The 13,274-nt window shown below is 57.2% G+C and overlaps 2 protein-coding genes across 5 annotated transcripts in view; one reads left to right on the top strand and one right to left on the bottom strand.

Moving 5' to 3' along the window:
* The first annotated feature begins 54 nt into the window (after positions 1-54).
* CNP (2',3'-cyclic nucleotide 3' phosphodiesterase) lies at positions 55-6,965 on the top strand. 2 transcript variants are annotated; one of them, XM_026512826.4, is made up of 4 exons: positions 55-191; positions 1,349-2,018; positions 4,083-4,222; positions 5,521-6,965. In XM_026512826.4, the coding sequence occupies exons 1-4, from the start codon at positions 189-191 to the stop codon at positions 5,968-5,970; spliced, it is 1,263 nt and encodes a 420-aa protein (XP_026368611.2). In that variant the 5' UTR covers positions 55-188; the 3' UTR covers positions 5,971-6,965. The 2 variants fall into 2 exon arrangements, with proteins under 2 accessions (XP_026368611.2, XP_026368612.2); XM_026512827.3 differs by lacking the exon at positions 55-191 and adding an exon at positions 262-359.
* Positions 6,646-13,274, bottom strand: part of DNAJC7 (DnaJ heat shock protein family (Hsp40) member C7) — a 29,768-nt gene continuing 23,139 nt past the window's right edge. For all 3 annotated transcript variants that reach the window (XM_026512824.4, XM_026512823.4, XM_048224784.2), the window contains 5 exons: positions 11,871-11,944; positions 11,304-11,450; positions 10,963-11,115; positions 8,926-8,988; positions 6,646-8,531 (listed from right to left, as the gene is read on the bottom strand). In XM_026512824.4, the coding sequence (XP_026368609.1) occupies positions 8,494-8,531; positions 8,926-8,988; positions 10,963-11,115; positions 11,304-11,450; positions 11,871-11,944 (475 nt within the window). In that variant the 3' untranslated portion in view covers positions 6,646-8,493. The remainder of the gene's footprint in view (positions 8,532-8,925; positions 8,989-10,962; positions 11,116-11,303; positions 11,451-11,870; positions 11,945-13,274) is intronic.

Below are 13,274 nucleotides of genomic sequence, written 5' to 3'. Positions count from 1 at the left end.
CGATTCGCCGCGCCTGCGCGAGAGCCCCCGCCCCGCCCCCGGCCCGCCGCGCGCGCCCCGCCCCCGGGCTATGTAAGGCGGCCCTGCGGGGCGTCGGGCCACCTCTGGGCTCCGTGTCCCTCCGCGCAGGCGGGCGGCCCCGGAGAGGTAGTGCCTGCCCAGGCGGCCGCGGCGGCGCCCCCCTCATCATGGTGAGCGGGCGCGGGGAGGCGGGAGGGGAGGGAGCGGGCCGGGCCAGGGAAGCACCCTTACGGAAAACGGGAGTTCGGGGAGATTTTCGGGAGGAAGTGGCATGCAAATGAGGACCTGAGGTTCCGGAGTTGAGCGCTGGCTTTCTGGGCCGTGGGGTGCAGCCTGAGGTAGGGGAGACCCGGGGAGCGGGCACGGCCCCTGGAGGAGGGCGGGATCGCGCGCCGCGGGAGCTCGGCGCACAGAGGCTGGGCCGGGGGTAGTGCGGGGCGGGCATTCCTCGCCTTCTCCCGTCCGAGGGCCTTATCTGAGAAAAGCCAGTGCCAGCGCCGCGCTCGGGGTGCTGCCGGGAGGTGGAGCCTCTTTAGAGGAGTCCGCTTTCAGCAACAGGTGGTGTCACTTGTGGCTTTTAGCAGGCGGGAAAACAAGTGGCTCAGAGAGGTGCTGCTGACACACAGCAAAGCGGGGGGCAGGGCCGGACCCTGGACGCAGGTGCCCTGGGCCACCCAGTCCTGGGGCAGGCACAAAGACCACGACTTTGTGGGGGGCCGAGGGCAGAGGAGGAGGTGGCAGGCGTGGTGAATGAGGCCCTTTGTCCCGCGCTCTCCTGCCCTGCCCCCCACCAGCCCTTCTGTGGGACCATTGTCCCCCCCCCATCCCAGACAAGAGAGTATTATCTGTTGCTGCCCTTGTGGGGGGAGGGCAGGCAGTCTTTGGGTAACCCTTCTCCACCCCCAGCCTCCTCTGCACACCCAGAGCCGGGGCAGCTGTGGCTTTGCCCAGACATAGCAGCCCCACCTCGGAAGAGGTCGTCCTTAGTAGGTGCCAGGAATATAAAGTTCGGTCCCCTCCTAGGACCACGGGCATGCGCTTCCAGCGCACTTCCCCTCCAGACGCAGCAGTGGGGGGTCCTTGAAGCTACAGCTCTGACCAGAGGGAATTAAGAGTTTAGGACAAGCTCTCCTCTCCCTCCTCCGCCAGACGCTGGCGGCTACCCCGACGGAGGACGGAGGAGGAGGAGGTCCAGTCCCCGGCTTGGGAAGGCGCCCACCGCACCCGGGGGTGCTTCCAACTCAGGGCTGGGGGCCCCGAGGGGGAGGAGGCTAGAGTCAAGGGGGCGAGCCAGCTGACTTCTGCTCTCCCCCCTCCTCACACACAGAACAGAAGCTTCTCCCGAAAGAGCCACACGTTCCTGCCCAAGATCTTCTTCCGCAAGATGTCGTCGTCAGGGGCCAAGGACAAGCCTGAGCTGCAGTTTCCTTTCCTGCAGGACGAGGAGACCGTGGCCGCGCTGCAGGAGTGCAAGACGCTCTTCCTCCTGCGCGGCCTGCCGGGCAGCGGCAAGTCCACCCTGGCGCGCGCCATCGTGGACAGGTACCGCGACGGCACGAAGATGGTGTCGGCCGACGCCTACAAGATCACCCCCGGGGGCCGCGGAGACTTCTCGGAGGAGTACAAGCGGCTGGACGACGAGCTGGCCGCCTACTGCCGGCGGGACGTGCGCGTCCTGGTGCTGGACGACACCAACCACGAGCGGGAGCGGCTGGAGCAGCTCTTCGACCTGGCCGACCAGTACCAGTACCAGGTGGTGCTGGTGGAGCCCAAGACGGCGTGGCGGCTGGACTGCGCCCAGCTCAAGGAGAAGAACCAGTGGCAGCTGTCGGCCGACGAGCTCAAGAAGCTGAAGCCGGGGCTGGAGAAGGACTTCCTGCCGCTCTACTTCGGCTGGTTCCTGACCAAGAAGAGCTCCGAGAGCCTCCGCAAAGCCGGCCAGGCCTTCCTGGACGAGCTGGGCAACCACAAGGCCTTCAAGAAGGAGCTGCGACACTGTAAGTGGCGGGGGCAGGGTGCGGGCGCTTAGCGGCACGGGGTGGGAGTGTGTGTGGGGGGGAGGTGCTTCCCAGGGCCCCCTCTTCTCTCGCTGCACCCCTCCTCCCCGCCGTGCCCCCCTGGATGGAGAGCACCGGCCCGTTCGTGGATCAGGGAACACCAATTCCTAGCACCCTAGGAAGCATGCGCACCTGATGCGAGGCTTCTACCCTGTGTTCAGCAGCAGAGCCGTTTTTCTGAAGGAAAAGCTTCCCTGGAGGGGCCCGGGGCTGGCTGTGGGTAGAGCCTGCGACTGTGGATCTCGGGGTGGTGAACCCCAGCCCCATGTGGGGTGTAGAGATCACTAAGAGAATAAGGTGCGCCGGGGTGGCCCAGTCGGTAAGAATCCTGCTCTGGATTTTGGCTCCGGTCATGATCTCAGGATCGGTGAGATCCAGCGTCACTTTGGAGCCTGCTTAAGATCCTTTCTCCCCTCTCCCTCTGCCTCTTTCCACCTCCCTCTCTAAATAGATAAATAATAAAATAACCTAAGAAAAATATTCCACAGAATCCTAAGCTGCAAAAAAAAAAAAAAAAAAAAAATCCCAACTAGGACTAATGTGACTTCACTGGGTGTGGTTCCCAAGTCTCGGGGTGCCCAGTGCACATCCTGTGGCTTGCTCAGCTCCAGAGAACAGCCTCACGCCTAGTCCAGAAGCCGCATTTTGCAGAGGGGAAAACACCCAGGAGGGATATGGGATTTGCCCAGAGTCCTGGAGAGAGCCCTGGACTCCATCAGCTCTAGCAGGGGCCTTCGCATATTGGGTGCGACCTCTCCTGGCAAGGGCTGTTTGCTCCAGGGCTAGAGTAGGTTTGGGATAAGGGAGGCCTTCATTTTCCAAAGGTGGGCTGTTAGGGGTGTGTCACCCACTAATCCATCTATTCCTTTAACCCATTTCTGGTATCCCCAAATGTTGGATTATCTTCCTACTTGGAATATCCCCACCCATATTTCTGTGTGTTCGGAGGCAAAATTTGTGCCTGGGTGTGTGCTTAGGGATCTCTTCTTGGCTCCTGAAGCTGAACACTGGGGAACGAGGGAACCGTGACACCCGCAGTGACGTTGTCGGGGTGTGAGCCCTTTACCTGGAATTGCTTGGCAGAAAAGCACCGTTCAGGCAGGGCTCTTGGTTAGAGCTGCTCTGCCTCCTGATGCTGCCTTTACCATTAAAAACTGCACCACTTTCCTGCCTGGGACGCAGCCGGAGAAATGTAACGGGCCTGCTCTCAGCAGAGCTCTCCCTCCCCTGTCAAGGGTGAGAGACATCCTTGTGGGAACTCAACTCTGGGAGTAAATACGACAGATCTAGTGACTCTGAAAGGAGCCCCAAGGCCTGGAGTCTGGAAGTTGAAATCAGACACCCCTGGTCTCTCCATGTTGTATCATCTCATTATATCCCAAGACCCTTCCTACTCTAGGCCCTTTATAGGCTCTCGTCCACCAAACAGGCCTGCACGGTACATGTTACGGTGACCAGGGAACTTCTGGTCCAGGTACGCCCGAGTGAAAGGGGGCACTGCTAAGAGTCCCCCCGATGGTCCTGAGAAGATGGGTGTATGGTCACCCTGATGGTACTTGATTGACAGAAAAGGGTCAAGCACTTGCCGTAGGCCGAAGGACTCATGCTCTGACTCCTTCCACCGTACCATAACAGTTCCAACACTGTTCTGCCTTTCTACCCCGTTTCTCGTGACCTGCTTCCCTCTTCCAGATGTGTAGCTGATAAAGCCGAGATTCCCTTGGCCTGTGCTGCCTGTCCCCAGGTTACGAGTGCGTTAGTTTTCAAATCTGGCAAAGAGATGTAAATGTTTGCATAACGTGAAACCAGGGAATTTAGACACCTTTCTGTAGCTCTGACGTGGCTATTAGTTTGACCAGCTAATGAAGGAGTGGATTATAGTGGATCGCTGAAGAATTTATGCTCCATGTCCGGTTTTTTACCCTCCGAGCCTCCGTGGTCTTGGTGATGGGGATCAGGATGGGCCTGCTCTCCTGCCCTGACAGCCCCACTCTCTCCCTGCAGTTGTCTCTGGGGATGAGCCCAGGGAGAAGATCGAACTGGTCACCTACTTTGGGAAGAGACCCCCAGGCGTGCTGCACTGCACAACCAAGTTCTGTGACTACGGGAAGGCCGCGGGGGCAGACGAGTACGCCCAGCAGGATGTGAGTGCTCCCTGGGGACACTGGGCTGAGGTGGGGAAGAGGGCAGGCTCAAGGCAGGGACCAGAAACCAGACAGCCTCTCCAGAAAAATGGCATCTCCTGCTCTGGCTCGCCCCGTCCACAGGCTTAGTCGCACAGATGTCAGCTGCCCTTTCTACCCGCCCACCCCCAGCACTGCCACCAGCCTGCACGCTTGCCCCTAAGGCCTGCCCGCCAGTGCCTTTTCCTCCTGCAGACTGATGGCCTCTTGAAGCCTGGGTGGAGTCCCAAAGGTTAGGTGACCCCACCCCCGGGGAGCCTGGTGCTCTGACTCCTTGTCCCCAGGTTCCAGGCCCAGCCGTGCCCTGGGCTAAGCGCAGGACGGGATAGTGCGGCTTCTTGGCGCCACACCTTTCCCTCCTCCCACTCGCCGCTGTCTGGCGCCCGCAGCCTCTGATGTGCGGTCCTTAGGCCGCAGGCACGCAGCCCGGCTGCACACAGTCTCCAGCCTCTGGGGTGGCCTTCTCAAAGAGGCCTCCCTCCAACCTCCACCCGTCTCCCCCACTTGTCTGCCCCGGTTAATGCAGCAGCCATGTGACAGATTGTTCTCTGGTCCCTCCCACCTGCATTTGTCCATTGGGTTTACTGGTGTATCCGTGGCCCCTCGCGTGGCCGCGTGAGCGCATAGGTAACGTCCACACCGTCTCCAGCATTCACGTGCCTAGCAGTATTAAACATCTGCTAGGCACCAGGCACGAGGGACTGTGAGCAAAAATGAGAGGCGCTTCTATGGTGGGGTGGGAGAGATGGTCTGAGAATCAGATAGAATCAGAAAGAACCAGATGTAAACCAGGGTGTACGAGGTCGATTTTGATCTGAGGCATTTATTTCTGACCTCTGGCTTTTACCAGGATGAGCTGAGTAGCAGGGACAGTAGCACTTGTCACGTGCCTGTCATTGTTCTAGAACCTTCACCCAGAACACTCGTTAAATGTGGGCACTGAGGTAGGTTCTAGCATCATCCCTCAGAACAGGTGAATGAGCCAACACAGAGAGGGTGAACGGCCGCTGGTAGGTGGGGAGCCAGGCCTGGGTTGGGGAAGTCTGGCCTTCAGCTCCGCTGTGTCCGGCACCTCTGCTGTCTCCCGTCAACCTGACCAGTTAAGCGGGAAGATGTCCTCCCACGACACACGGGCTGCGCGCGGCCGTTCCCCAAGGGTCCTGCTCGGTGGTGCTCAGCTCTGCTAGGCCCACCCTGGGTCAGCTGCCTGCTCCAGCGGCCACCACGTGCAGCTTAATGCCGTCGTTCCGTCCCCGCAGGTGGTGAAGAAGTCTTACTGCAAGGCCTTCACGCTGACCATCACTGCCCTCTTCGTGACGCCCAAGACTACGGGAGCGCGGGTGCAGCTGAGCGAGCAGGAGCTGCCGTTGTGGCCCAATGACGTGGACAAGCTGTCCCCCTCCGACAGCCTGCCCCGGGGCAGCCGCGCCCACATCACCCTCGGCTGCGCGGGTGACGTGGAGCCCGTGCAGACAGGCATTGACCTCCTGGAGATTGTGCGGCAGGAGAAGGGGGGCAGCCGAGGCGAGGAGGTGGGTGAGCTACACCGGGGCAAACTCTACTCCTTGGGCAACGGGCGCTGGCTGCTGAGCCTGGCCAAGAAGCTGGAGGTCAGGGCCATCTTCACGGGATACTACGGGAAGGGCAAACCTGTGCCCGCGCACGGCAGCCGCAAGGGGGGCGCCTTACAGTCCTGCACCATCATCTGAGCGTTCCCGCCGCCAGCCCCCCGCTCCTCAGAAGGGGGGGACAGGGAAGCATGCCTTCTGCTTGATCTTTAAGATTTTTTTTTTTAAAGTTAACCTTTCTGTAACTTTTTAAAAACTTGTAAAGTAACTTTTCCTGCCCTCCCTCGTCCCCTCTAACACCCAAGCTTTCGACACAAGAGGGGTGTGGGGAGCGCCAGTCAGGAACCCAGAGCAAAGCTGACGAGGCTGAGCCAAGCTGGGCCTGGAGCCGCAGCCACAACCCCAAGCCCTGCCGCCTGTCCCAGGTCCCCTGTCCCCGCCCCGAGCTGGCCAGCGGGGAGACACCCAAGAGCTGCATGTCCCCACCGGGTGGTCACGGTGGCCGCGGGAAACTGGCTGTGGATTGGAGAGGGTGGGGGAATCCCTGGGCTTTGACCCCGCATCTTAATCACTGCAGCCCCATGATGTAGGCTGGGGCTTTTTACCAGGGCTTAAAAGGGGCTTTACGTCCCACCTTTGGCCCTAAGTGCCTGTCCCCTCCTCCTTTACACTGTGACTAGGGACAGCTGGACAGCCACATCCCAGCTGGCTGCAGGTCTCACCCCAGACAGGGGATGGGCTGCCATCCTTTCCGGCAGGGTGGCTCTGCTGTGGGGATGGGGAGATCGAAGCCAGAGAAAGTACCGTCTGCCCAGTCCAGCTTGCCTCCTCGGTGCCCCGGGAGGCCCCTGCGCCGCCTCGACAGGGAGTCAGTCGGTGGGGACCAAGAGCCAACGGAGTGGACCCCTGGCTGGTGAGGGCCAAGCCCCAGCTGGTGCCTCTGAGAAGGGGTTTTTAACATTGGTACATGTGCTGTGGTTCCTGGGGTGCCCTCCGCTGCCCCCCTGCTCAGTAACAGGGCCTTGCTAATCGGGTTGTCACTGGACGAAAGTGCTTGAGATTTAAGTTACTATCCTGGCTTCGCCCGACCTCAGTGACTTGTAAGACTGACCGTGAAATAAACCGTGTTAATCCTAGCCGTGTGCAGTCTCTCTCACCCTTCTGTGCCCAGCTCAGTCTCCCCTGAGGCCAGGGCTGGTGTATCAGGACTGGCTTTGTCCCGCAGCTTGGGGCCATCGGTCCTGTCTCCCCTCTGCTGGCTGGGCACAGCTGTGGTGAGGTTGGGCAGCCGAACAGTGTTGGCTTTCATGAGGCGGCAGAAAGGAGGGCGGCTGATCTTAGACGCACACAGAAAGTGGGGGTGGCTGGGTCTGAGGCACGTGGAGCAGAGCCTGTCATCCCCCATTAACTGCGGCAACAGGCCCACAGGTGTGCCAGCCCCAAGCAATCAGACCCACGGTTCCCGGTCTGGGCTTCCGCCCGTTCTCAGGTCAGCGTGCTGCAAACACAAGGGAAGACCTGACTTGCAGGAGTTCCGTTCGGGCCAACGGGGGAGCGTCTCAGGCCTAACTCAGTCATCCTATCGCCATGGCCTTGGTGCCAGTGCGGGAAGACTGGAAAGAAAGGGGCCAGGGCTCAGAATAAAGAGAAGCAGGGTTCCCTGTTTGGTCGATGGTCCTTTCCCAGCCAGCCCTACCGCCAAAAGCACCAAAAATCTAAGTGCCAAGTCTCCAATCCCTCTGCCCGGAACTCCTAAGACAATTACCTGCCACGAACACTATGCTTGACTTGAACAGCAGGACACTGGCCACCGCGCCCTCCCCCAGCTTGTCTCCCACACATGGGACAGCAGTGCAGAAGGCGAGCGGTATTTACTAAGAATGGTGCTTCTGACCAGGTGAACTTAAGGTCTGTGCCCCGGACCCTGGGGCCCAGGAACTGCGTGTCCTACCTGGAAAGGGCCTGGGGTCAAGGAGGCAGGATTCTGTCCCTGTCCCCATGTCTCTTAGCCTGCAGTGGCCGCAGGGCTGTGAGGGCCTGGGTAAACCTCCTCTGTCCCAGCCACACTCCACGTGCGCTCTGGACACATGCAGCTTCTAGTGAGTTCTGGTGGCCCTTACCATCAAATCACCTGGACTGACGCCGGACGGGGCCCCACAGCATGCTCAGGCCCGCGCAGCACTCAGGCCGAATAGGATCAGGAGCAGTGGGCAGCATCGCCCTGCCACCAGGCCCCGGGTGCCCAGAGCCCTCTGGGCGGGCGCTGAGCCTACGACCACGTCCGCGCCCGCTCCACACGGGGGGCTCTGCTCCGGCCTACCGACTGCAGTGGCACAAAGCAGCTGCCAGAGCGAGGTGCCGGAAAGGTCAAAACATTTTATTCTCTTAATTTTTTTCTTTTTTAATAAAGTTAAACAGTAAAACAAAAATTCACAAGCTGCCTCCCTGTCCACCCCCCGCCTCCCTCCCCTCCCCTCCCCGCAGTCTTCGGCGCTGGCTCCCTTTCCTTCCCCCCCACTCACACAGACACAGGGTATCCAACTAAGAGAACGAAACTGCTCTAAGGACAGGGAGACGCGATGAAGGGAGGAGGTGAACCGTGCCCACGTTCAAGGCTACACTGAGCAAGTCTGCGCTTTCTGGGCTCTGGACGGTCTCCTCTCATTAGCCAAACTGAAAAAAGAAATTCCCCGGACCAGATGCTGGAAGGCAAGAGAAGGGCTTGTTAGTCGGCTCTGGGTGGGAAGATCACTGCTCTGATTAGGGGGAGTCTTCAAGGGCGGCTTTGAACTCACACAGAAAAACCGCCAAGAGCACCAACGGCCTAGGCCCTTGGGGCTTGGGAGCACGGGAGCAGCTGTGTGTGTGTAGCCTCCAGCTTCGCTCTTGCAGAGAAGCCCGGGCACTAGACAGCCTAGACACACCTCCCCGACCCCGCGGAGAGGTGTGGAGCCTCCCTGCCTCCATCCTCAGCAGCACCTGGGCGGACCCGGACCCCGCTGGCTGGGCGCTCCGACTCCCACAGAGCTCCCTAAGTGGGGAGTCGCGTTACGGGCCTGTGAGCTGGGAACTCCCGAGAGCGGGAGGCTTACTCACCTTCAAAGCTAAAGCCCCCAGGACCGCCAAAGAATGCCTTGAAGATGTTGTTTGCGTCAAAATCTGTGGAACAGAGCAAGAAACAGGGCAGGGACCGAAAGTTGAAAAAGTTAGACACGTCTGAAGAGAACTTATGATGACACTGAGAATGGGTCTCGAAGCTTTCCCAGACGCATCCCTTACCTCCCCGCCAAAACCTCGCCGACGCGGTGGGCACATCTGCGCCCACTCCCCATGCCTACCGCTGCTCATCCCACTCGTAGAACACGCCCCCTCCTCCTTCCCAGCTCAGCCGAAGGAAAGCTTTCTTTGCCTCAACCTACTTTGCCGGACCTCCTTCTACAACTGGGATGCCACCTGCACTTCCGAGACTCACCCCACGCTGTCTCCCTATAATGCTGGGGCTGCCAGTGAGAGGGCGAAAATCCATCCCTTCACTGCTAACAACACTAAATATAGAAACGAGATCTACGGTTGATTGTATTCATTCAATTCCATGCTGTCTAGACTGTAGGCCAGAAAAAAAAAAGCAAGCCACGGTTTGTTCACCTACTAGGTGCCGGTCACGGTGCTGGGTACTCTGCATACCTGACATCGTCCCCGATTCATACTCAACAGAACCTAAGGGAGCTCAGGTAACTTGCTCAAGACCGTGCGGCCGGTGACGGCAGGAGACCCGAACATTCCAGCTCCTGCCTGACTCCAGCGCTGTGGCCTTATCACCAGACCACGGCAGGGCTGCTGCCCCCACCCCCACCCGACTTCCTAAGCTCCACAGAGGACTCATCTCCACCAGCTGATCCAACAGGCACATCGTGTCCGAAAGCGAATTCTTCCTTGCCTGTGTACCTGCTCGTCCTGGGTCCCCTAGTTCGGGGACTGCCTCCAAGTCAGCCGTCCAGCGCCACCCAGCCTCATCCTTCCCTGCGTCCAACACATCAGCAACCGCCTCCTGCTACGTCTCCCACTGTGCCCTCCAATCCTTTCCTACCCGTCATGCCTTCCGCCATCTCTCACCCCCTTCGCTGCGCCAACCCCCCTCCGCGCTGCCATCACGGATACACTTCAGGAGCCGAACTCTGGTCCGGAGCTCCCCTACTCACAGCCCTTCAAGGGCTTTTGACTGCTCGTTGCTCCTCTCAACCGCTGGGCAGAGCGATGTTCGCTATCGTGAAAACCTACGTTTTTAAAGCAAGCGCACACACGCAAGCGCACACCCCCTGAACCAGAAATAAGGATTATCTAGGTAACATCATCAATCCTATTTTAAATTCCAACAGATGGTCTTAATGGGGGAGAGAGGGCTAGCACTAGACAGTGGTCTGAGAGCCGCACGGAGTCCCTGGCCCCTCCCATCTCCCACCGAGCTCGTGGCGAGCAGCAACACCGACCGATCTGCTTTATTTTGTTTTAAGTCTTTCGGGGAAACAACTCTGTGAAGCCTGCCGGGAATGGGTGACACACGTAGATGCCAGTCAGCATACACTCTGCAGCAGGGGAGAACTTCCGCCGATACGAGAAAGCCCGTATTCCCTACTCCGGCCGCGAAGGCCTTCTGAGGGGGTATCCAGCTACTTTGGGGCCTCGTGTCTCACCTTCCCCTGCTTCGAGCACCCTCTATCCTCCCACACTCAGCCCCTCACGGCTCCCCAAAAGTATTATTTCTGCATTTCCAAGCCTTCCCTCCCTAGTGCTCACCTCCTGAGTACCCACTCTGCATCCTGAGCACCCCTTCCCCTTGACCGTCCTCACTGGGACTCCACATCCAGGAGTCGGGGTCAGATGCGGCCTGTGGGTCAGTCTGCAAAGCCCAAGACTGGGTTCTCGGAGCTCAGGGAACCTGTCTGATTTACCTTTGTTATTTCCAGCGCCCGTCACGTGCCGCACACATTACAGGTGTTTATCCGGGGGGGCTGGGGGGGCTTACACGGCACTGTGCTACACTGGCTGTCACAGACTCCCCTCTGGAGTGGCTTCAGAAGAATTCTGACAGTCCACAGCTGCCGGGTTCATCCCAGGCCGCCCCAAGCCACTCACCGCCCATATTCATGCCCTCCTCATCCAGGTCCTGTCCACTGTCGTAGCGAGTCTTTTTCTTGGGATCAGAGAGGATGGTAAAAGCTTCTCCAACTTCCTTGAACTTTTTCTCCTCCTCCTTCTGCACTTCGGCACTGGCTCCACTGTGCCGGTCTAAAGGGAGGAGGACGGGAACAACTCAGAATCACAAGAAAACAAGGTTTAAGACAGACAGCACTTCGTGTCTGATTTTAGAATCTGGAACTTCCAAAGTCCGGAGGGGAGAAACTTTCACTCTGGCCTGAGTTTGGCAGGGCCGGCCTGGTTCATTCTTCCGCGTGCCCTCCCCGCACCGGCTGTACCTGGATGGTGCATCAAGGCCCGTTTCCGGTAAGCTTTCTTGATCTCGTCCTCAGAGGCATTCTTGTCCACTCCCAGAATCTTGTAGTAATCTTTCCTCTTACTCTTCTTCAGTTCCACCTGTGCATTTTTTAGGAGCTGTTTGTGTTCTAGGAGGAGACAACTAGAGTCAGTGGACAGATCTGACTCTGGTTTCCCTTACCAGGTCCTCACCCGGATACAGATGCCTTACAGTCACAAGCTTGTTACCCATACCAGGCGCGTTAATGGTGTTTTCTTCTGAAGATTAAAAAACAAAACAAAACAAAACAAAAAAAACACTACTCATACTTTGGTTCCTCACATCAGCCTAACTACACAGAAAAGGAAGTGAAAGTAACAGAGAGGATTGAGGGCCAGAAAAGTGCCTTATCCTGCACTTGGCGTTTCTGTTCACTTCTTCCGGGCGGCGATCAAATAAGCTCCAGGGATACCCCGATCTCTGAATCAAACGATCCCGTGTCCAGTTCTAAGGGCCTAAGAGTAAGACTTCACAGTCCCCTGAGAAAGATGCTCTCAGACCCCTTTACCTTTTGTTTTCTCCGTCTGATACACTTTCTCATAGTCCCGCACTGCTTCTTCATACTGTTCTGTGTCCATGTAACTGAGAAGGAAATACAGGGAGGTACAGCAACATAAATAGCAATGGCCTTCGGTGTCGCTCTGGAAGAGGCACAGCTCAAGCAAGAGACACACACTTTTGGTTGAGATGCTTCCTGAAACAGGAGTCCTTAAGCCCGCCGTGAGAAAGAACTAACTACCGATTTCTCAAGTAAAAAGAGAGCGAGATCTCATGCCACTTGCACCCAACCAGCAAAGTGAAAGTCTGCTCTGAGCAGAAAGCAATCAATGCGAGAAGGTTCCTTCTGATTTCACAGAGCCCCCAGGAGGCATCTGGACCGCCTTAGGAAAGGCAATGTGACCACACCTACCTGAATGGTTACTTGGGATTGAAACGCAAAAGAAAATTATCAAGTGAGAGCAATGGATATGGAAAAGCTTTGAAACCTGCAGTGCCATGAACATGCAGGGCCAGCTCCAATCCAGAGCAGAAGTGGGATTAGTGAGCCACTAGAAGGATCAAGTTCAAGGTGGTGGCTGCTGGCATATGCTTCCACTAAGACTCATCAATCTGAGAGATGGAGGTGAGCGAGAGAAAAGGAGACTCTGAACACAGGCTTGCTTCTATTTCAATAGTGCAGAAGAAAAAGGGGAGGGGCTGGCCCAAGATGGGAGGAATCTAGCTTGACAGGCTGATTGCCAAATCTTTAAAGACCTTCTCTTCCACAGAAGCAAAGTGGCATCTTCCATGTCCTGATAAGACCACTGGTGCCAAGACTGGCCTACCACTTAAACAGGCTGTGGTAGAAGTTCCAGAGACAGACCCCATCAGCTGGGTACAGCACAGCCGGCCACTGCACAGGAAACCAAATTTACTATACGGCCCTACACCAACCCATCTTCGCAAACACCAGAGCTCCGCCGGGCTGAGAGGCCAGAGCAGGGCAGTGCTACTGATGTGGCTGGCAAGACGGATGCCCAACTTCGTAAGCATCTCTCATTTTTCAGCGACATCTTAATTTACAACTTTAATTTTTAAAATGGTGAGAAAAGTCAGTGCCCTGCACACAGAGGGCACAAGGGCTACCAGGAGCTCAGAGAATCCATTTACAGGATGAAGAGTAATGGAAGCTGGTAGCCCAGGTGCAGTAGAATGATCTGACAGATAAGCAATCTTAATGAACATTCCATGACCTTTTGGAATGTTTTAAACTTATTATAGTAATTTCTATTTTTATTTAACGTGTTTCTAAAATCCAGGGACATCTTTACATTTAAATTTTTTTCTGTGCTGTATACCCGAAACAATATAACACTGTATGTCAACTATATGTCTATTAAAAAAGTATTTTTTTTAAGTTGAAGAAAAAGTA

Source organism: Ursus arctos, unplaced genomic scaffold (genome assembly GCF_023065955.2).
Source record: "Ursus arctos isolate Adak ecotype North America unplaced genomic scaffold, UrsArc2.0 scaffold_24, whole genome shotgun sequence".
NCBI classification, from domain to species: domain Eukaryota; kingdom Metazoa; phylum Chordata; class Mammalia; order Carnivora; family Ursidae; genus Ursus; species Ursus arctos.
This window is presented reverse-complemented; position numbering and strand designations above follow the sequence as displayed.